Source organism: Rhinolophus sinicus, chromosome 14 (genome assembly GCF_057876585.1).
Source record: "Rhinolophus sinicus isolate RSI-liver-muscle chromosome 14, RSI-T2T, whole genome shotgun sequence".
NCBI classification, from domain to species: Eukaryota; Metazoa; Chordata; class Mammalia; order Chiroptera; family Rhinolophidae; genus Rhinolophus; species Rhinolophus sinicus.
In genome coordinates this window covers 108,824,213-108,846,893 of record NC_142514.1, presented here as the reverse complement: position 1 = coordinate 108,846,893, position 22,681 = coordinate 108,824,213, and the positions used below count along the sequence as shown (strand labels likewise).

Genomic DNA, 22,681 nt, shown 5'->3' with positions numbered 1-22,681 from the left:
TGATTTAATTGGGGTGAAGTGCAACCTGGGCATCAGCATTTTTAAAAGCTCCCCAACTGATTATAATGTGCAGCAAAGGCAGATAATCATTAAGATAGATATCGCCTAGCTATCAAGGAGATTTTAAATTTACACTTTTGATTGCTTAGTAATGCCTTAAGCTTAACAAAGATTATTATGACAAATTTGCATCATTTATTCTCATTTTTTTCTAGCCTTTGCTGGAATAACTTTTGCAAAGATTATTTTTTAAATTTATGTTAGAAATAACAAAATTGGAAATCAGGACAATTATATATTGCTGAAATAAAATTTGCTTCAGAACTAAAGGCAACATATGAATTAGCACATACTCAAATTTTTCCTTTTCAAATGATCAGTGTTTGCATTTATATTATTAAAAAGATATCAGGTATTTAATAATTCTTTCATTATTTCACCTTCCCGGATGACATACTATTCTATTGCACTTTGAATTGGTGAAATACGTCAGCTGACGAGGCTTTGAACCCTCTCCTACCATTATTTTCTCCAACAGGCCCAGGCAGGCCTTGGAAGTTATGAATAGAACAGTAGGATAACAATGTACTTAGATTTCAAGAAAGAACAATCAAATACAAACTAAACATCGTGCAAGACTTCCTTCAGTTACTTGCTTATGATTTTAAACTCCTTATTTAAATCACCTCCTACACATTAATGACAACTATACCTTCTGTTATAATTAACATTCACTCAGTGACTATTTACTGACCATGTATTACATATTAGACACTGCTAAGTGGCCACTGAAATTGGTTACTGAAATTTGAAGGTAAAAAAACAGCTTTTCCACTGTGTTTATGTGGTGTCTAAAATTCCCATTACAAGACACTTATTCCCTTGATTAAGACATAATCTTTCCAGGATTTCCCTTTGAAATTGTCAGGTGAGTTATCCACAGTAGAACAAAAGGATCATGTTCTGTCTGGAGATGTTTGTAAGAGGGGAGGAAGCCTGTGGGAGACACCACAGAAAACGGGAAACACGAGGTGTCTGGCTTTTAGGAATGAGCAAGAAGAACAGAAGGAAGGAGAACATCAAAGACATATTTTACCTTCTTATTAAGCCTGTAACAGAGAATCAAATGGTACTAAACGTGAAAATGACCAAAATGACCTTGTACAAATAACAGTTTCCAGAATTGCATTTCTTCATTTTAACTGAGGGAATTCAACTTGATCGCTAAGGTATCTTCAAGCCCCAAGGTACATCAATGACGGTAAACCTTGAAAATCTGATTCTACATTTGTCTTCTTGATTTTATCTAAACGTCAGCTATAAAATGAAAATATTTTTGCATATAAGAGTTTAAAATAGGCAAATAATTTATAATTTAAAATATCATCTACATTGAACAATTAAATTCACTAGGCTTTCGATGTTATAGCCAGTCTTATAATCAGACCTATTGGATTTCATTAGCTTTACTTCCTTAAGTTGCAAATTACATTCCTAGGCTCATCTATCCATTCACTAGTGCATGTCATTGTTAATGAATGAAAAAATATAGACGTTTTAGCAAAAATCCCAGTTCTGACAGACTGTATTTTTTTGATAACAGCAAGTATGCAGCACCATTTTATATGGCAATAAACTATTCTACAACCCATGCATGAACTCAGTCCCATTATGTTCAAACCACCTTCAGTGAGTTACATTAATTAGTGAAACAAAATTCATATGCCAAAATGTTACCTAACAAAATTGTACAGTCATGCAATATTGAACCCAAAAGAAATTAAGTTTACAGCTGCCTAATCTACTAAGTGAAACACATTTACTGATAAATTAAATGAACCTTAAACTATACGATGATTCTTTTTCATAGTTACCACACAAGTGCTTTATTTACAACAAGCATTTTTCCTACTTTATTTGTATTTCCCATGTGCATTACTGTGCACTCATAATGTAAGTGGCATTGTGCTAGAGAGTGCAAATATGTATATATATCATGCACCAACCTGGAAACCAAGATAGCCCACTAAAGATAATTCAGGGTATAAGAAAATGCATATACAGTGCTCTGTACTAATACAATAAATGTGTTATATGTACCAGCACACTCTGTTATTATAATAAAATGCTTTTCTTCAAAATGCAATTAGATGTTGGGGAATAACACTCTCCTACTAATGGAAGACACCAATTGTAGAGTGAATAGATTAAGTGCAAAGGGAGTTAGAGAATAATTAAGATGAGCTAAGGTACCAAGATTTTACCCAAGAAGTAAGATTTGAGCTAGAGATTTAAACAAGCTATAAATGAGCTAAGAGGGGAAAGACAATGTGATGAAATGAAATCCTTGAGACATATTCTATGGATATAGAGGAAATAAAGATAACAAATGAGAGCTATGTAATTTTTTAAAACTAAAACATATAAATTTCACCTAGAAAAGAAAAAGAAATAAATGAGGAGAGCAAAAATCAAAACAAGAATAAATAGACATAGAATGATGCTTTAAAAAAATAGCATAAAGTATTTTTGTTCTTGTAAATGAATTCATTAACAAGATAATCAATCAATGTCTTCATTTTGGCTTCATAGAATTACAGAACACATCTGAGAGCTCTTAAGGAGCTTTTTCTTCACTGTGCACTACACTTTCCACCGTGCACCAGACTACTTGTTTGATGTACTGAAACCCTTAAATTATCTCAATTAACCTTAAAAATCTAGTCGAGGTCTTTGGGAAAGGTGACAGAGGCAGCCATGTAGTGAGAGGCAGCCATGAAAGTTATTCTATTTATTAATAGCCTAGAGAAGTTCATGGACACTTTACTGACTCATGAATAAGGCACTGAGACAAAACGTTCTGGCAGAGCCAATGCAGCCATCTGCTGCCCTGTGGTGAATTCCACTGACCAAAGCTTGTGATGAGATGGTGCCTAGGCAGCAGTTACCCTTGAATTCATATGTGTATATGACCCCATTTAAAACAGCTTGGCTCTTATGAGAGTCCTCTCTTCTGCTTCTCCTTGTGGGCTAACCCTTCTCAAGGTTTACTTCTTCCTGCCAGCCTCTAAACAAGAGATGGATGCTTCAAAGTTGGTCCTGAGCATTCTGCTTTCCTCACTCTGTTCCCTAGTCAAGAAGAACACATTGCTGTGAGTCGCCTACTCTGTCATGAGTGAACCATAGCAGGTGCTGGGGGCTCAGTGAAAAAGAAGACAACGTAGCTGTCTTGGAGATCTCATTTATCCTAGCAACTTCAACTATTACAGCTTCAGAAAACTGCGAAATCTCTGTTTTCAGTTCTGGCCTCTTTCCAGAGTTCCAGCTCCATATATCTAATTCCACCACAATGCCTTTCCCTTACCTAAAACTAAACATGCTTAAACCTAAACACATCATAATTAAGTACCATCTTGGTACTTAATATAATTACATATAACTATCTAAATAATACCTAAAATTATATTGTACATATTAATAATAATTAATAGACAGTCAGCCCTCCATACCCATGGGTTCTGCATCTGCAGATTTACCCTACCATGGATCAAAAATGTTTTTTAAAAATGTTACATTGTTGCTGACCTGTACTGTGTAGTTAGGCCTAGGATGCTTATGTCTATACTGAACATGTACAGACTTTTTCTTGTCATTATTCCCTAAACAATACAGTATAACAACTATTTACATAGTACATTTTAGAGAATCCCTATACTGGGTTCTCTAAAAATGTAAATATGCAACATGTTTGCTCCTACTGCTAAGCCATACATAACTAAGGACTCAAGCAACTTTAATTATGAAGCCTAGTTTTAGATTATCTCTGATTTACTAAAAAATTAATTTAATATTTTCATGTTGAAAGCTACATTGTTGATTAATCAATAAGTATATACAAGAAGTTAATTAAAATCTGGTGCACTCTTCCTAATGAGAGTACAATGAAATGAAATCAGAAGTATAAAATTATAAAAACTGCTGGCAATTCATTTTAGCTACAAAGAAAATCTCCTCTCATAATTAAACAGATTCAGTGATGTTTAGTTCTTCAAAGGCACTTAGCTGACTTCAATCTAGTCTTTCTTCAACATATAAACTAGTTCCTAAATGTATTATCATGAATGTTAATAAGATAATCTGACATTTATTGATCTATATAAAAACCAAAACATGGTTTTATATTTCCTAAGAAAATATGGCTTTAAAAACAGGTTTAAAAGAAGCCACTAAACTCCAATAATTTCTAATCAGTCTGATTCATCATTTCTTACTCCCTAACAACATCCTTCAAAAGCTTTGGAAGACAGAAAATGTTCAGATGGTGTGTTCATATGTGTTGAAAGGAGAGAGCGTGTTGTCTCCATCTTTTATAATTCCCAACTCGCACCACTCTAGTCTTTTATGTATGAGTGGTAAGTTTAGCCAATATAAATTTGTCAAAGCTAAAGCAGAAAGTATTCGTTTTCTATACTCTTCTTGGTTTCCTCCTAATCACTAATCTCACCTCCCTTCCTTAGTGCCCCTTCCCCATCTTCCTATTCACCAAAAGCCCAGAAATTAAATAAAACAGTAAACAATTCCACTGCAAGGTACCTTCCTGGTGCTGTCTAAAACAAACACAGTCTTCTGTTTGGGCATTTTAAACACCACAAGCATTCTTACTTAGATTAAAATCATGGGTCTCCCTGGTCTCCAGGCATGCCTAGACATGAACCATAAAGGGAATGAGAGCCTTGGAGTTTCTCTAGTAACTGCAGGCCAAATCAACAGCAACCCTAAGAACAAGCATTCTCTCTCTCTCTCTCTCTCTCTCTCTCTCTCTCTCTGTAGGCCACACATATTTTTTCTCATTATTTCACTTTTTTGTACTACATACAAAATAAACTGCATTTCAAACAATTTATTGCAGTGGGCGATGCATCTTGATGATTTTTATATATGAGTTTTCTTTATTTTTTATTATCTTTGAAGAAAAGTTTTAAAAATCTAAATTTCAAGGCATCTACTGCAGCTATTGCCTTGGATGGCAACAATCCAGTTCAGGTAAGACATGTAAGATGCAATTAATAATCATAGAACATCAATCAGGAAGAGATATTAAATCTTGTATTGGATAAAAATGACTAACAATTTGAAAGAATAGAATTGTTTTTTGTAACTATGTCCTAATCAAGAGTTAGAAGTTGGTATGTTGCTAATGGAATGGAGGCTATTTCATCCCTGATTTTATTTATATGTGTATATTTAAATATAAAATACAAAATTGGCTCTACAGTTCTCTCTAGAGAGCTCAGAGGTTAATTAGCTCAGATTTTAGTGTTGCCTGGTATGGCTTGCTATATTGCCCATGTGAAAGGACAGTGAACACTTATGTAATGTGCCGTATGGTACTGTGCCTCGCCCAAACACAAGGTGAATACAAATTATTGCTAGTTGTAAGTAACCTGTCTTTTGCAATTTAATTTTACAAGTTAATTTTTACAATTAACATTTTCTGTACTGTACATTCTATACTTCACTTTGGTTTCTTGCTCTTCACTTTGGTGGGCACAGAACAAACGATGAATTTGGCAAAAAAAATATGCCTTCATATTCAATGATAATGCTGTAACTTACTCAAACTCATCCTTGGGCACTTCTGGGGTTTTAATAGTGTGAGTTTGGAATCTGTGTCAAGTGATCTAGATCACCGGCCCCTATCCATGTTACTAGTGGCATCTATGGGACTATTTGCTGGGTTTAGGGACTCAATCTACCAAGGATGTAAAAAAAAAAAAAAAAAATGTATACAAGTAGACACTTTGGTCAACGTTGCTCAAGCAGTAGTTCACCATAATCAGAAGTGTCTGGATGCTGATGGTAACGACTTTGAGCACCACTTGTCAAACGTGACTTGTATTCATCTTTTGTTATTGGTATATATTGCGTACTACAATTTTAATAGTTTTTTCCTTTCTTAAAATAGGTATACAGTTTTTGGCACCCTATGTATAGCTGGGAAGTTTTCCCTTGTGGAAATAATTTAGAACTAAGCTTTCAGGGTCAACAATGGGTGCACTACACTGGTGAAGATTTCCAGTTGAGTTCCACAAAGTGTGTAAGCAAAGAATATTCTTTATCCTCTTGTGATTCATTCATTGAAGGAAAAAGGAGGGGAGTAGAGTAACTAAAGGAAAGAATTATTAACAGAAGTCTCCCAGAAATCTTCTGCAACTGTCTTCTTTGCCCAATCTACTCCAAATACACATATATAAACACATCTACATCACTAAACGTGGAATTGTGAGAATAAGAAACCATAACTGGTCACAAGACATTGTTTCTCTGGCCTCCACAGTCCTTACCCCAAATATCCAAATTTAGTCTTGCTAAAGGACCTACTCAGTGTCACCTCCATGAAACCTCACTGACCAATTACAGTTCTCAATGCCCTACCCTTCTATTTCTACCCAGGTTGGTAATATATTATGTACTGTCTTGATCGGTAAAGTGTTCCCTTTGTGTTACCACCTAGATTGTACATATGGAGGGTGTAATGTATGACCTTGGGTGCTGAACACATAGCAGGTATTTAAATAAATATGTATTGGATGTAGGAAGAGTTTTGTCTAAAGCAGACCTTGAGAGTACAAAACTGTGACCTTGATCTCAAGAGGACCACACTTTGATCCAACTAATGGGCTGGATGGTTCACTATCTGACTAGCTGATCCAGCCTTCCACCTCACTGCATAGTCCTCCAAGACTATAACGGGAACCCAAGGGGAATGCAAGGGTGCAGATGGGGCTTTCAAAGGCAGTCCTCTGGCATGTCACAGGGTACCCAGATCTATCGCCATTTGGAAAATTCAGTCTACAATTTGGTGCCTAGCAAGCTGTCTTCCCCGTGGGCATGAAAAGTGGGCTTGTGGGGCTTCTTGAGGAGGGAGGAGGGGAGAAGGAGCTCTTTGTCCTTAGCCATATCAGGTAGAGAAACTTTTCAAGAATCTGTGCCTTGGTCTCCTGAGCCTCTTCATTACAGGGACCCGCCCTCCGCCCCTTCTCGCAGCTTCCTCCCCACCGCTATTCCGCCCCTCCCCCACCCTACCCCAACACGCCCGCCCCGCCCCTCTGCCCGCGGGGTTCCAAGGGCGGTTGGCCGGCGGAGGCCAAGATCACTACGCTTCTGGGAGCTGCGGGGAGCACGGGGTTGAGAAAGCCGGCTCTAGAGTTTGGGCTGGGAACTAACTGCAGAGAAGTTGTCTGGAGCCGATGGACTGGGAGTGAGGGAGGTGGGAGGCTGGCCCGAGAAAGCTCACGGGAAAGGAACTGGGAAGGGAACCTGGCGGGGAGGGCCCTGGGAGGTGCGGGAGACTGCGGGACAGCGGAGGCCGGGAGCCGGGACTCCGCGGCTAAGATGAAACCGGCCAGCTGAGCGCGCCCGGGAGTCACCTGGGGCTGGGGTCCGGCCCCGGGGGTGCAGGTCCCCTCTGAAGCGCCGCCCGCTGGCCGTGCCACGCCAAGTGTGAGCGGCGAGTCCTGCGGGGACAGCGCAGCCTGCCCGCCGGGCGAGAGCCCCCAATGGGCCCGGGGGCGTCCTCCGAGGACCCTTGCGCCCAGGCACCGGCGGGCATCGCCCAGGTGAAGTGTGGGGGCTAGGCGGGCCCCAATCCAGGGCTTGCGGCTTGGGGACACCGCGTCGGCGCTGCGGACCGTCAGGGAGCTGCAGCCCACGGGCGCCCGGTGCTCGGTTTGTAGGCAGTGTAATTAGCTGATTGTACTCTGGTGCTTACAATCACTAACTCCACTGCCATCAAAACAAGGCACAGCATCATCCGTCGCCCCGCCGGGAGGAGGACGCCACCCTCGGTGACATACGGCCGACCCGAAGCGTTTGAGAGGAGAAAGCTGCCCTTCGGGATCTGATGCGTCAGCATTTGGTCGGCATTGCGCCGCTCGGCGAGCACGTTGTCCAAGTGCGAGTAAACGCTCTGCAAACTTCGGCGGGCTGCTGCTTCTACATACACTTAAACTGTTCCCCTCTCTAAGAGTAAAAGCAAGAGTGTGCAATCCCGTGTAAGGAAAGCGAAATCTGTGGAGTTTAATGGCTTCAATTGTAAGATATTAGACTTTTAAACTGCTGGGAAGAACCCCCAGGTAACGTTTAATGCTGTATAGCTGTGATTTATTGTGCCTATTTTTATTTAGTAGGGCATTCACGAACCCACCAACTAAAGTGAGCTACAGCTGAACAACGATTTGTCTCTCACAATGCATGGGGGCACCAATTTAAGACTGCAGTTTGTGATGAAAGTAAACCTTTTTTTTCCCCCCTGTGAGTCTAGTTACTAGGCAGTGTAGTTAGCTGATTGCTAATAGTACCAATCACTAACCACACGGCCAGGTAAAAAGATTTGGGAGTTCATCCAAATAAGCTACCTGTGCACATCAATGTGTTTGGGGGTGGGGGTGGGGGTGGGAAGTTTGGAATAGCTAATATTATCGTTGCCTATTTATCAATAGCTCAGCCAAGAGAGAAATCAACATTTTAACTTCTAAATATACAACATATGTAAGATATACGTATTTTTATATATTTTTTCAATATTCCTTCAGGCTCTTAACCAGAAAATTTTCAGATTGGGGAATAGGAAATTTTCCTTAGCTGATCTATGCTGTATAAACTTGTGATTATCAACTTTTGAAGCATCTTTTCTATGAGACTGTATTAATATTTTCAAAGAATAAAGTGCCATAACACCGTAAGTTGTTATTATCCTGTGTCCATTTCCTTTCCTAAGTTGCCTTTTGAGGATCGCCTTTGAGGATCATCTCAATTCCTGCCACAGTAATTACAGCTTTCTTTTGGCTGAAATGGTTAAATCGTTCCTAGATTAACAAAATCTCCTGGGAAAGCTATTCACAAGCACTTACTAATATTTTTATAAAACTACATTAACAAAAGTTTTCATAATTTATTTTCACGAAGGGACTGAGTCCACTCATCAAATATGTTCCTTCTTTTAAGTAATCATTTCCAACTGTTGCAGTCTAGGCAGCTTTCAGTGGGACTGATTAGTAAATACAGTTACAATCTAAATCAGCTTCTTTCCTAAGATTTGTCTTTAAATGATTCAGGGGGGAAATGTATAACAAAAACTGTATTCATGGTTACCTATTGGCCCAGTTCATACCTCCAGCTCCCAATCGGATGTTAACCGCCCTATTCTTCATCCGAAGCAGACCCAGAGCTTCCCTGTAGAGGGTGCTGAGCTACGGCAATCTGGTGTGGAAGGGGAGATTGCAGCGTGGAGCTAAGGAATTGAACGCTTTATTAGATATTTTTGGGGGTATGGCAGCTGGAAAACAGGGAAAGCGAGTCGAAGAAGGCTGACTAAGGATATGAGAGCTGAAGTGCTCCCCCACTGACTCTAACAGGACAAGACACGCCCCCGAGTTGATGTTTCAACTCTCCTATCTCGACTCCAACGCTAAAGTTGGTCCCAAAGCCTGTGATCACTGCACAAGTGGGTTTCAGATGGCCCACCAGTGGTAGATGGACGCAAACATCTATCGAGGAAACTAAGGGCTTCTGGGCGGTTGTTGTCAACTTGGCGGTTCTCCAAGGGGCGGGGCTGGGAGAGGGGCGAGGGAGCTTGGAGAAGCGTCCTGAGTTGCCATGGAAACAGGGCCCAGTGCAAGTCCTAGCAGCGGAAAGGAGTCCTGTGAAATTTGTCCCCAGGGATTACTGGTGTTCACAGGTTCTTCGGAAGAGGACACCAACTTGGCCAAGCAGTTCTGGATCCGGGCGTCCATGTACCCTCCTAACGAATCCCAGTTGGTGCTGTCCAGAGGTAGCACTCAGCGCCTGCCGGTGGCACGGTCCTCTAAGAGCAGTGCACATGGTGAGTAGCTCCCTCTAATTGATGATTTCTACTTCCGTCATAACGAACTTGGAAGCCCCTCCCAAGAAAAACTACTCAACATAATCCTTTTTTCTGTCAATTACAGTTGACATACAATATTATATTACTTTCAGGTGTACAACATAGTGATTAGACATTTATATAACTTAGGAAGTAGTTACCCCATAAGTCTAGTACCCATCTGACACCATGCATAGTTACTATAATATTATTAACTATGTTCCCTATGCTAATCTCGTCACCTTTTTCACCCAATAATCCAGCCCACTCACATCTGGCAACCACCAGTTTGTTCACTGTATCTATGAGTCTTGTTTTTTAGGTTCTGCAAATAAGTGAAATCATACGGTACTTGTTTTTCTATGTCTGAATTATTTCACTTAGCATAATACTCTCTAGGTCCATCCACATTATTGCAAATAGCAGATTTCATTCTTTTTATGGCTGAGTAATATTCCACTGTATATATGTAGCACACATCTTGATGCATTTGTCTAGTGAACCTAATTCTAAAACAAGTATCTTTCATTTCAAGTATCTAAAACCCTATAGAAATAGTTCTTAAACATTCTCAGCAATCCTTCCACCCCCAAAAAGATCAGTGGTATCTTTGTTACATCTAAAAGTATAAGAGATACTTTAAAATAAAGTATCCCTTAGGTTATGGCATCTATTTGGCCAAATGGTATAGAATAATCTGAGGAAATGTTTTATCGTGGCTGAAAGGATATTAAGGATAGTTGTTTACATAATTGAGTTCAAATATGAAATACCTAAGGAAAGTTGAAGGCAGAGTCAACCTTAGGAACCAAGTTCCCTGACCTGTAAGATCTTAGTAAGGCCTAAGATGTGAAAACTGTTATGCCAAAATAGTATTTCATTGTGTATATATACCACATCTTCTTTATCCAATCATCTATCAAAGGACACTTTGGTTGTTTCCATGTCTTGGCCACCGTAAATAAACCTGCAAGGAATATGGGAGCACATATATCTTTATGGATAAATGTTTTCAGATTTTGGGGGCATATATATGCAGGAGAGGAATTGCTGAGTCATATGGTAATTCTATTCAAAAAGATGAAATAGTGCCATTATGCTAAACGAAATAAGTCACACAGAAAAAGTCGAGAACCATATGATTTCACTGATATATGGGATATAAAACTGAAAGCCACAAAGGAACAAGACAAACAAAGAAACAAAAAACTCAATAGACACAGACAATAGTTTAGTGGTTACCAGAGGGTAAGGGGGGCGGTGGTAGATGAGGGTAAACAGGGTCAAATATATGGTGATGGAAGGAGAACTGACTCTGGGTGGTGAACACACAATGTGATATATAGATTATGATATATAGAATTGTGCACTTGAAACCTATGTAATTTTACTAGCCATTGTGCCCCAATAAATTTTAATTTAAAAAAAGGAAATTGTTATGCAATTTTTATAGGTATAGAAAGTTTAAATACCTTTAATGCTGTGGTTTTCCAATGATTTCTTTACTTTACTTTTATATTTTTCAGTGAAACGTTATTTGCAGTCTTTTTTCCTTGAGAAAAACAGTAAGTACCAAGTTTTATGCCTTTCAACATCCCGATTCTTAAATTCTTCAGGAAATGAGTAGAAAGTACAAGGATACAACTCTATATGTTGGCATGACTTTCTGAATTGCATACCAACACCCTGCCTCAGAAACCGCCCTATTTATCCAGAGGAAAATGCCTCAATTCCTATAACATGTTGAATAGGAATGTGGAAATTAGAATCTCTGATAGTGCTAGTATGTTCTCTTCAGAGACCTTTTCTTGTCTCTGAACTCAGGCTTACTTGTCTTCTAACATGATCGGAGTTTCCCTGCAGCCGTAGCTAAGTCCATATCCAATTATATATGAATCTGGTTTATAAAGTTTCAAGACAGTACGTATTTGTGTTTACCTTCCTGCTATATCAATCTTTCAATCTTTGTCCAATTTTATATCAACATTATTGTAAAATCATGATAAAATCACTTCAGATTGAATTTGACTTTATTTCCTTTAGAGGGCACAGATGTCATTACTGAAACCCTAAAGATTCAGGAATCTGAAGAGAAAGAAAAGTATCTCCGAAAGGTAAGCCAATATTTCAGAAGGTCATCTGATTTTCATTAAACTTTGTCAATAATCCCAATTATTCTTTTTTAACATATGTATATAAAAACTTTTTACTTCTGGTGTGTCTGCCTGAGCAAATGGAAAAGATTTATTCAAATTTTAATTAAGAAAGATTAAGAAATTCTATTAAACTTTGGCTATTCTCAGTCTCTGCAAAAGCCCAAGGATGTATAGGAACAACAGAATTAGAGGAGAAAGATGGATTCACAGACTTTCCATCCAATAAGGCCCCGAACCATATACGATGTTCTAAGACCAGAAATATTATAAGAACAGGAAAAATTTAATAGAATTGACTGTCTTAATATGTCAAAATTAAATGATCAGAGGAATGAGTCTGTCATCTAGAACCATTTTCATCGCTAAAGGCTGAAATCAAACACATTAGTATTGTCAAACCAAGTGAACATGTCCTTTTTGGGGGGCAATATCCTTTGTTTGCTTTTCATGATGCAGGCACAGCCTTTAATTCAGCAATTAATGCAGTGATTTATAGAAACACTTTGTTTAGTTAATGGACAAATTCCATTCCTGTAACTGTTCCTGTGCCATAAAAACAAAGACAGAGGATTTGCTTTGGCCTAATGTCTTTAATCATTGGACATATTGGCAAACACTGAAAGACTTATCGGGAATTCTACATAAATTACAGAACAATACATTTAAGTTTACTGATCATATTAATTCACTTTGTGGACTATTGGTGATTCCTCCAAACAAATTAGGTGATTAGAAATAGTCAGCATTTTCTTCTCTCTTGAGGATATTAGGTACTTGAGGATAGAGATATTAGTTATATTTATACCAGGACTTGACAGGAGGGAGGGAGCCTAAACTTCAGTGAGGTAAAAATCATTAAAAATTACTTTTTCAGCCTTTTTTGAGTTAAATTTTCATTTAATTTCATTTTTGGAAGGGATTAGAAGTAAAAGTTAAAGACAAACTGCTATCAATTTTTATCATCTTTTGTCACACAATTAAGATAATATGATATGAGTTACAGGTAGATGTTCTGCTAATGGACTATTATATTAGTAGCCTAAAATTTGGGTTCCTTGCCTCAGAGTCTTCTATTCACTTACTGATTACTTAATTCCACAGGTATTTATTGAGAACCTGCTCTGTGCCAAGTACTGTACTAGGTTCTGGGAATGCAGAGATAAGGTGTGATCTCTGGTCTCAAGGAGTTTACAATCTGGTGGGAGAGATAGCCAATTAAAGTCAATAATTATGAGATATTATTATGATAGATTTGCAGAACATCAAAATCAGGCTTGAGGAATCAAGAACTCTTCCCAAAGGAGCCGAGTTGCAAAGACTGTATAGAGTTGACCAGACAAAAAATAAGCAAAGCAATTCTCCACACTGGTTATCTTCCTACAACCCAAATCCAATTATGCTGTTCTCCTGCTGTATTAGTCTACTAGGGCTGCCAGAACAAAATACTACAGAGTAGGTGGCTTAAACAACAGAATTTTGTTCTCTTACAGTTCTGGAGGCTGGAAGTCTGAGGTCAAGGTGCTGTCACAGTTGGTTTCTGATGATGCCTCTCTGCCTGGCTTACATAGATGGCCACCTTCTCATTTTGTCCTCACATGGCAGTAGAGAGCTCTGGTGTCTCTTCTTCTTCTTATAAGGACACCAGTCTTACCATATTAGGGCCCCACCTTTATGATTTTATGTAACCTTATTACCTCCCTAAAGGCACTATCTTCAAATACAGCTACACTGGGGGGGGGGGGGGGGGGGTTAGGACTTCAATATTGGAATTTGGGGGGTGACACAATTCAGTCCATACACCTACTTTCAGTTTTTTTCTATGGCTCTCCAATCACTCTCTTCCCCTATACCTCTCCCCCACCCACGATGTAATATACTCTGTACAGTTGGTTCTCAACCACCAAAGTGGTGAATGGGTAAAATATAGTTTTGCTAAACCTAAACATATATATTATTCTGTGGTATCTGCCAAATTATACATTATTTTAAGTGGGTCCTGCAATGCAGTATAGAAGATTCTATTTTGAAAGTAAAAGAAGCCTAACAAAACAGCCAGCCAGAGGGGAAGAAAGAGAATGTTACTGAAACTATGCCTTGTGAGTATATAGGAAAGCTTAGTCAGTACTGCACAACACAGTTCTCTTCAAACAATCCCATGGTGCAAAGAGCAACCAAGAGAATCCTGCAATAACTGAATACTTTTATAGATAGCCTCAGATATTACTGTGATATAGTATTCCTACCGTGTTTCCCCGAAAATAAGACCTAGCCGGACAATCCGCTCTAATGCGTCTTTTGGAGCAAAAATTAATATAAGACCCAGTCTTATTTTACTATAATATAAAATCGGGTCTTATTTAATATGATAATATGGTATGATATGATATGATATGATATGATATGATATGATATGATATGATATGATATGATATGATACTGGGTCTTATATTAATTTTTGCTCTAAAAGACGCATTACTGCTGATTGTCCGGCTGGGTCTTATTTTCGGGGAAACACAGTAACAGTCAATTTAATGAGGGCATGCCATGTGCTATATAGTAAGCTGAGAAGTTTATATGTAGCAACTCATATTCTCCTTAAAACAGCCTCATGATGATTATCCCCATTTGATCAAACAAGGTTTAAACGACTTTCCAAAGTTCCCACAACTAGGAAGTGACAGAGCCTGCATTCAGAGCCTGTATCCTAACTCCAAAGCCCATGACACTCGTTGTGTGTAATGATTGCTGGCCATGGCATTGTTCAGGTATGCTGCCAAATATTCTAAAATTCAAAACTGCAGTATGAATACAAGTGTGAGAAACACCAATCCCAGCCCTGCAGGACTATAAGCTGTTTCTTCAACATGCAATGCACTTTGATGTCTCTACCTAAAACGCTCCCCCATTTATCTTCAAGGCCCAGCTCAAATACCACATTCTCTGTGAAGACTTCACAGAAGTGACCTAGAGACGAGCAGATGAATAACTTCCTTCTCTATGCTCCCATAGGAGGTCCCATATACCTCTCTCCTAGTATTTATCACAGTCTCTGATCTGTGTTACAGGTAATTGTGTATGTTTCCATCTTCCCTGCTTGATTACAGGCTCCATAGTATAGAGGACTTTGGAGACAAAGTAGGTTTGGAAGTCTAACTCTGCCACTTACTATTATATGACTTTGAGCAACCTATTAAACCCCTGTGAGGTTCAGCTTCCTCAGATACAAAAGTAGGCATGATAAAAACATCCACCTCATAGAGTTGATATAAGATGTAAAGTACCTGGCCACAGTTTTCCCTCAACAAATGTTCATTTTCTTTTCCTCTGTTAGGACAGAGGTTATTTCTTATTTGCTTACCCCTAGTACCTTTCCAATTGTTGAAACTCAAATATTTGTTTATTGAATAAATATATGAATAATTGAATTAATGAGTGAAGGTATGCTCTATAGTGATAGTTCCCTTTTGTTTAGCCTTTCAACATATATATCCATCTGGCAAATTTTATAGACTGATAATTTTTGCAGGAATACTCCCAAAAGCTAATCTATTTGCAAGTCTGCTTTAGGACCATTTTAGCGCATCACCTCTCTTCTCAGTTTTGTGTTTATCTAATGGGTCTATGTATGATGAGAGGAAAGGTAACTCCCTGTAATTATTAAAACATGAAATCTATTTTTGAATACCACTATTTTTCTTAATTCATAGTACTCTCTCTGCATTGCTACCACCCCATTCTAGAAGTTTTAGCTTTAACTAATAAAACATTTATAATGATTTATTTAAGAGAATCTACATGTTTTGACCATCTACATTCACAAGTAAATTCCTGGTATAATTTTCATTTTTAAATGGGAAAAAATATTTCCCATCACTTCTATTAAAGGTTTTTTCTTCCACTATCTCCTTAAAATTAATGAAAATTTTAAAATGTATTTTCCATTTCTCCTAAAAAGTACCTTTATAGCTTTTTCTCCTCAACTGACATTGATTTTTCAATTGTTGAAATTGTTTGAAACTTTAATGTTATCCTCCATTTTGGAATATTTTCCAGGTATACATTATAAATGCTTTTGGTTAGTGGACAAAATGCTATTAATCACAACTTCTATTTCTGTGATGGGTGTTCATGGCAGAAAATCAAAAACAATTGAGTCTGTCAAGATTAGATGGCTTACTCTGTCCATAAAGGGAAACTTATAGCACTACACTGGACCATTATTCTTCCTTTGAGAGTTCTAAAGTAGTCTCAAAACATTATAATAAATGAATAGTCAGCTCATTCTTTGAAATCATAAAACTAATTTGCTTTCTAGTTTTGCCACCTTTAAGAAAGCTCTTTAGATGATTATCTCATTATAAAAAGAATTATAAATGATTCATTTGCTGGGAGAAAGAAAAAGAGATGAAAGCAGTATTTTAAGGCATATCTAGGTGACATATTTGGAAATGTCCATCTGTAATCAAAGTTTTAACAAGAGGGAATATAAACTAAAAATATTTACAAGGAAGTTATTCAATCTGCAGATCAACATCTCAGATAAATAATCTGTCCTACCATACAACCTATACAACCACTACTGACCATAGTGTAAGTCTAACACAAAAGTGAGTTTGCTTTATGGAACTGCTGTGAACCAGAAGCAAATAGTGCTACAATGAGGACATTCTTAAAAGAAGAATTTACAAAGCTTCACAAAAGTGCATTTTATGCACTGAATCATGAAAGTGGAAAACTTTAATGTTGTCCTTTGTTATCCTACACTTTCAAAGTAGAAAGAGGGATACTCAGAATCACTATAAGTCAGTGTCATTGAGCCAAACCATATATGTAGGGAATTTCCTTAATGTCATTGCCAGGATGCCTAGATAAAGAAAATCCTCCAAGACGTCATCAAAATGCCAGTGTGAGGTGAGCCTTTGTAAATCTCCCCTGGAATTTACAACTAATCGGACAACTATAACTCGACAAAGGACTCCCTGCACAGCAGACAGGCAAGACGAAGAGGCCCACTACTGAATTCACCTAAAGGTGGGCGAATCGCACAAGCGGGAGAGGTGGGAAGGGAGAAGTGCAGGAACGGAGCCGAACGCGGGTGCAGGACGCAGACCTAGTTCAATGCTCCGAGCTCGCTGCATCCTGGAACTACTGCAGCTGCGGGAGAGGGAAGAACTCGGACTGTTAGGGCACCATTTATGGCCCACAGGGCTGAGGGGGCAGCATATAACATGGCTGAACCCAATGCTTACAGCAGAGACCTCAGAGAAAAGCCTGAGGGAAGAAAGCTGAAAACAGTGGTTTAAGCCCTCACTGCCGAGCAGAGAATGGAAGCCTTAGGCACTGAGACTAGCTGCCCCCTCCTTACCCTTCCAGAGCTTGCCCGACCCCACCTGCCCAGTGCTAGAAGCAGAACAGTAGCAGTGTCAGATCAAAAGAACAGAATATTTGCTGTTCTGAGAACTGTGGACGGCAGACACAGATTTGCAGCCCAACTAGTTCCGGCAAACTGGAGGGAGTTATGGAAACAGGACCAGCTGTGGTGGTGGTAGCCGCCATTGCTCTGGGCCACCTCTCACAACTCACCCCTCCCTTGTCCCCACCTATCTGGGTGAATCCCTGCAAGAGTAAACAGAACTGCTGAAACACACGGGCTCTGAATCTGGTGCAGAAAGAGCTTTGGAACTTCAAAAGCTCTCCGCATACCCACATGGACACAGCACCCTGTGACCCAGGTGAACTGTTAACAGAGGAGAAGCCCGTCACCCAGGGAATCCCCACATTATGTGAGAGGCTGGAATAGTGCAGAGAAAACATAGCACTACCATGTGAGAGAGAAAATAAGACTGCAGTCGGAGAGAAAATAAAGCATTCTACCAACAAGTACTGGAAAACAGAAGAAAGACTTCTTCCTATCAACCTGTTGCAGAAGCCACTCCTGTAGATGTCTAGGAAGATAAATAATAAATCAATAATTGTCATGAATGACCAATGCAACAAGACAGCTCAGAAAGAAAGTGAAAAGTCTCCAGAAAAGGAGCTTAAAGATATGGAAATATGTGACTTAAATGAAAGAGAATTCAAGATTGCAGTGCTGAAAAAACTCAACAAGATGCAAGAAAACACAGAAAGGCAGTTTAATGAACTCAGAAACACAACCAAAGAGCAACATGAGCATTTTACGAAAGAGACTGAAATTTTAAAAAAGAACCAAATAGAATATCTGGAGATTAAGAACTCAATAGAAGAAATTAAGAAAGTCATGGATGGACCTAGAGAACATTATGTTAAGTAAAATAAGTCAGACAGAGAAAGACAAATACCATATGATCTCACTTATATGCGGAATCTAAAGAAAAGAATAAGTGAATGTACTAATCAGAGACAGTTTTGGAAACATGTAGGAAAAACTGAGGGTTGCTAGAGGGGCGGGGGGTGGGGATAAGGGGAAGGTGAGAGGTTTAGAAAATAGTCGGTAACCACAAGATGACCACAGGGTTCTGAAAATTAATTTGGGGAACGTACAGAGGGATAGTGGATGGGGGGAGGGGGGTTCACACAGTGTGAGGGATATAAATGAGAAACGTCTAAGTTTTGCTTTGTCTTGTGCACCTGAAACTAATAATATAAATAAATAATTAAATAAATAAATAAATAAAATAAAGAAATTAAGAAAGAAATAGCCAACTTAGATAGTAGAGTTGACCAGATGGAGGAAAGAATCAGTGACATCAAAGATAGAAACCTGGAAATGACACAGATAGAAGAAGAAAGAGACTTGAGACTTAAAAGAGATGAAAGAACTCTACAATAACTTTCTGATTCCATCAGAAAGACCAATATAAGAATAATGGGCATACCAGAAGGAGAAGAAACAGAGAAGGGAACAGAGAATATATTCAAACAAATTGTCGATGAGAACTTCCCAAACTTGCGGACGGAACTGGACCCTCAAATCCAAGAAGCAAATAGAACACCTAATTACCTCAATCCCAACAGGCCTTCTCCAAGGCACATTTTATTGAAACTGTCTAAAATCAATGACAAAGAAAGAATCCTCAAGGCAGCCAGGGAAAAGAAGACGGTAACCTACAAAGGAAAGCCCATTAGATTATTATCAGATTTTTCAGCAGAAACTCTACAAGCCAGGAGGGATTGGAACCAAATATTCAAACTATTGAAAGAGAAATTATGAGCCAAGAATAATATATCCAGCAAAGGTATCCTTTAGATATGAAGGAGGAATAAAGACCTTTCCAGGCATACAGAAGCTGAGGGAATTTTCTAATACACGACCTGCACTACAAGAAATACCAAAGGAGGCTATTCGACCACCATCAACAGGGACAATTTGTGGCAACCAAAACATAAAAAGGGGGAGCAGTAAAAGCCTGAACAGGAATATGGGAATGGAGACAGTAAGCTTGCAGAAGAAAATGGAATACTCTAAATATCAAACTTTCTTTTACATAAACTTAAGGGTAACCACTCAAAAAAAAAATCCAGAACTGAAATATATACTGTAATAAAAGAAGTAACAGAGGGAAACATCGTAGAATACCACCACACAGAAATAATAGACAACGACAAAATGGCAAAGAAACAATGGAGACACAGCCTTACCAGAAAACTAAAGATAGAATGACAGGAAATCCTCACATATCAATAATCACCCTAAATGTAAATGGACTGAACTCACCAATAAAAAGGCACAGAGTAGCAGATTGGATCAAAAAACTAAACCCAACCATATGCTGTCTCCAAGAGACACATCTCAGCTACAAAGACAAGCATAGACTCAAAGTGAAAGGATGGAAATTGACACTCCAAGCAAATGGTACCCAGAGAAAATCAGGTGTAGCCATACTGATATCAGATGAAACAGACTTCAGGGTGAAAAAGATAACAAGAGACAAAGATGGACATTTCATAATGGTAAAGGGGACAATACAACCAAGAAGACATAACAGTCATCAATATTTATGCCCCCAATCAGGGAGCACCAAAATATACCAAGCAACTACTAACAGAACTAAAGGGAGAAATTGACCAAAACACAATTAATTATACTAGGGGATTTAAATACATCATTGACAGCTACGGATAGGGCATCCAAACAGAAACTAAATAATGAAATAGCAGCCCTAAATGACACATTAGATGAAATGGACATAATTGACATATATAGAGCACTTCATCCTAAAACATCAGACTATACATTCTTTTCTAGTGTACATGGAACATTCTCAAGGATAGACCATATATTGGGACATAAAATCAGCCTCAGCAAATTTAAGAAGATTGAAATCATACCAAGCATATTCTCTGATCACAAGACTTTGAAATTGGATATTAACTGCAAAAAGAAAGCAGGAAAAAACACAAATACATGGCGATTAAACAACATACTTTTAAAGAACGACTGGGTCAAAGAAGAAATTAGAGGAGAGATCAAAAGATACATAGAAACAAATGACAATGAAATACATCCCACCAAAATTCTTGGGATGCAGCGAAAGCAGTTTTAAGAGGAAAATTTATATAATTACAGGCCTATCTCAAGAAACAAGAAAAATCCCAAATAAATAACCTCATGTTACACCTTAAAGAACTACAAAAAGAAGAACAAGTGAAACCCAAGGTCAGCAGAAGAAAGGAAATAACAAAAATCAGAGCAGAACTAAATGAAATAGAGAACAAAAACACAATAGAAAAAATTAATGTGACAAAGAGCTGGTTCTTTGAAAAGATTAAGAAAATTGACAAACCCTTGGCTAGACTCACTAAGATAAAAAGAGAGAAGACACTAATTAACAAAATCAGAAATGAGAAAGGGGAAGTTATCACGGACACCACAGAAATACAAAGGATCATCCAAGAATACTATGAAGGACTATATGCCACCAAATTCAATAACCTAGAAGAAATGGACAAGTTCTTAGAAATATATAGCCTTCCTAGGCTGAACCATGAAGAACTGGAAAATCTAAACAGACGATCACCAGTAACGAAAGTGAGTCAATCATCCAAAACCTTCCCAAAAACAAAAGTCCGGACCGGATGGATCTAATACCAATCCTACTCAAACTCTTCCAAAAAATTGAAGAAGAGTACTCCCCAACTCATTTTATGAGGCCAACATTACCCTAATACCAAAACCTGGTAAGGACAACACAAAAAAAGAAAACTACAGACCAATATCTCTGATGAATACAGATGCAAAAATCCTAAACAAAATTCTAGCAAGTCGAATGCAACAATGCATTAAAAAGATTATTCATCACGATCAAGTGGGGTTCATCTCCGGGGCACAAGGATGGTTCAACATCCGCAAATCCATCAATGTGATACATCATATAAACAAAATAATGGACAAAAATAATATGATTATATCAACTGATGCAGAAAAAGCATTTGACAAGATACAACATCCATTTATGATTGAAACACTTAATAAAATACGTATAGAAGGAAATTACCTTAACATAATAAAGGCCATATATGACAAACCCTCAGCTAATCTCAAAATTAATGGTGAAAAACTCAAGCCCTTTGCTCTATGTTCAGGAACACAACAGGGCTGTCCCCTATCACCTCTGCTTTCAACATAGTATTGGAAGTCCTTGCCAGAGCAATCAGGCAAGAGAAAGAAATAAAAGGCATCCAAGTTGGGAATGAAGAAGTTAAATTCTCACTCTTTGCGGATGACATGATGCTATATATAGAAAACCCTAAAGACTCCACCAGAAAGCTATTAGAAACAATCAACAAATACAGTAAAGTTGCTGGCTACAAAATCAATGTACAAAAGTCCATTGCATTCCTATATACTAACAATGAAATCTCAGGAAAAGAAATACAAAAAACAATTCCTTTTGCAATTGCAGCAAAAAGAATAAAATACCTAGGAATAAACTTAACCAAGGATGTGAAGGACCTATATGCTGAAAACTATAAGACATTTTTGAAAAAAATTGAAGAAGACACAAATAAATGGAAAGACATTCTGTGCTCATGGATTGGAAGAATCAACATAGTTAAAATGGCCATATTACCCAAAGCAATATACAGATTTAATGCAATCCCCATCAAAATCCCAATGGCATTTTTTAAAGAAATAGAACAAAAAATCATCAGATTTGTTTGGAACCACAAAAGACCCCGAATGGCCAAAACAATCTTAAGAAAAAAGAACACTACTGGAGGTATCACACTCCCTGACTTTAGCTTGTACTGCGGGGCTACAATAATCAAAACAGCATGGTATTGGCAGGAAAACGAAAACATAGACCAATGGAATAGAATTGAGAACCCAGAAATAAAACCACATAAATATGGACAGATAATTTTTGACAAAGAAGCTAAAAACATACAATGGAGCAAAGACAGCCTCTTCAATAAATGGTGCTGGGAGAATTGGATAGCCACGTGCAAAAGAATAAAACTGGACTGCTATCTGTCACCATGTACCAAAATTAATTCAAAATGGATCAAAGACTTAAGCATAAGACCTGACCCAATAAACCGCATGCAAGAAAACATAGGTACTAAACTTATGGACCTTGGGTTCAAAGAGCATTTTATGAATTTGACTCCAAAGGCAGTGGATGTAAAAGCTAAAATA

General features: G+C 38.2%; 1 protein-coding gene across 2 annotated transcripts in view; it reads left to right on the top strand.

Annotated features, from left to right (window-relative positions):
* Positions 1–9,549: 9,549 nt before the first annotated feature.
* Positions 9,550–22,681, top strand: part of HOATZ (HOATZ cilia and flagella associated protein) — a 33,718-nt gene continuing 20,586 nt past the window's right edge. Inside the window, exons 1-3 of one of the 2 annotated variants that reach the window (XM_088791461.1) lie at positions 9,550–9,883; positions 11,431–11,469; positions 11,948–12,018. In XM_088791461.1, coding sequence (XP_088647587.1) covers positions 9,658–9,883; positions 11,431–11,469; positions 11,948–12,018 — 336 coding nt within the window. In that variant the 5' untranslated portion in view covers positions 9,550–9,657. The remainder of the gene's footprint in view (positions 9,884–11,430; positions 11,470–11,947; positions 12,019–22,681) is intronic. The other variant, XM_074335509.2, reaches the window with a different exon arrangement.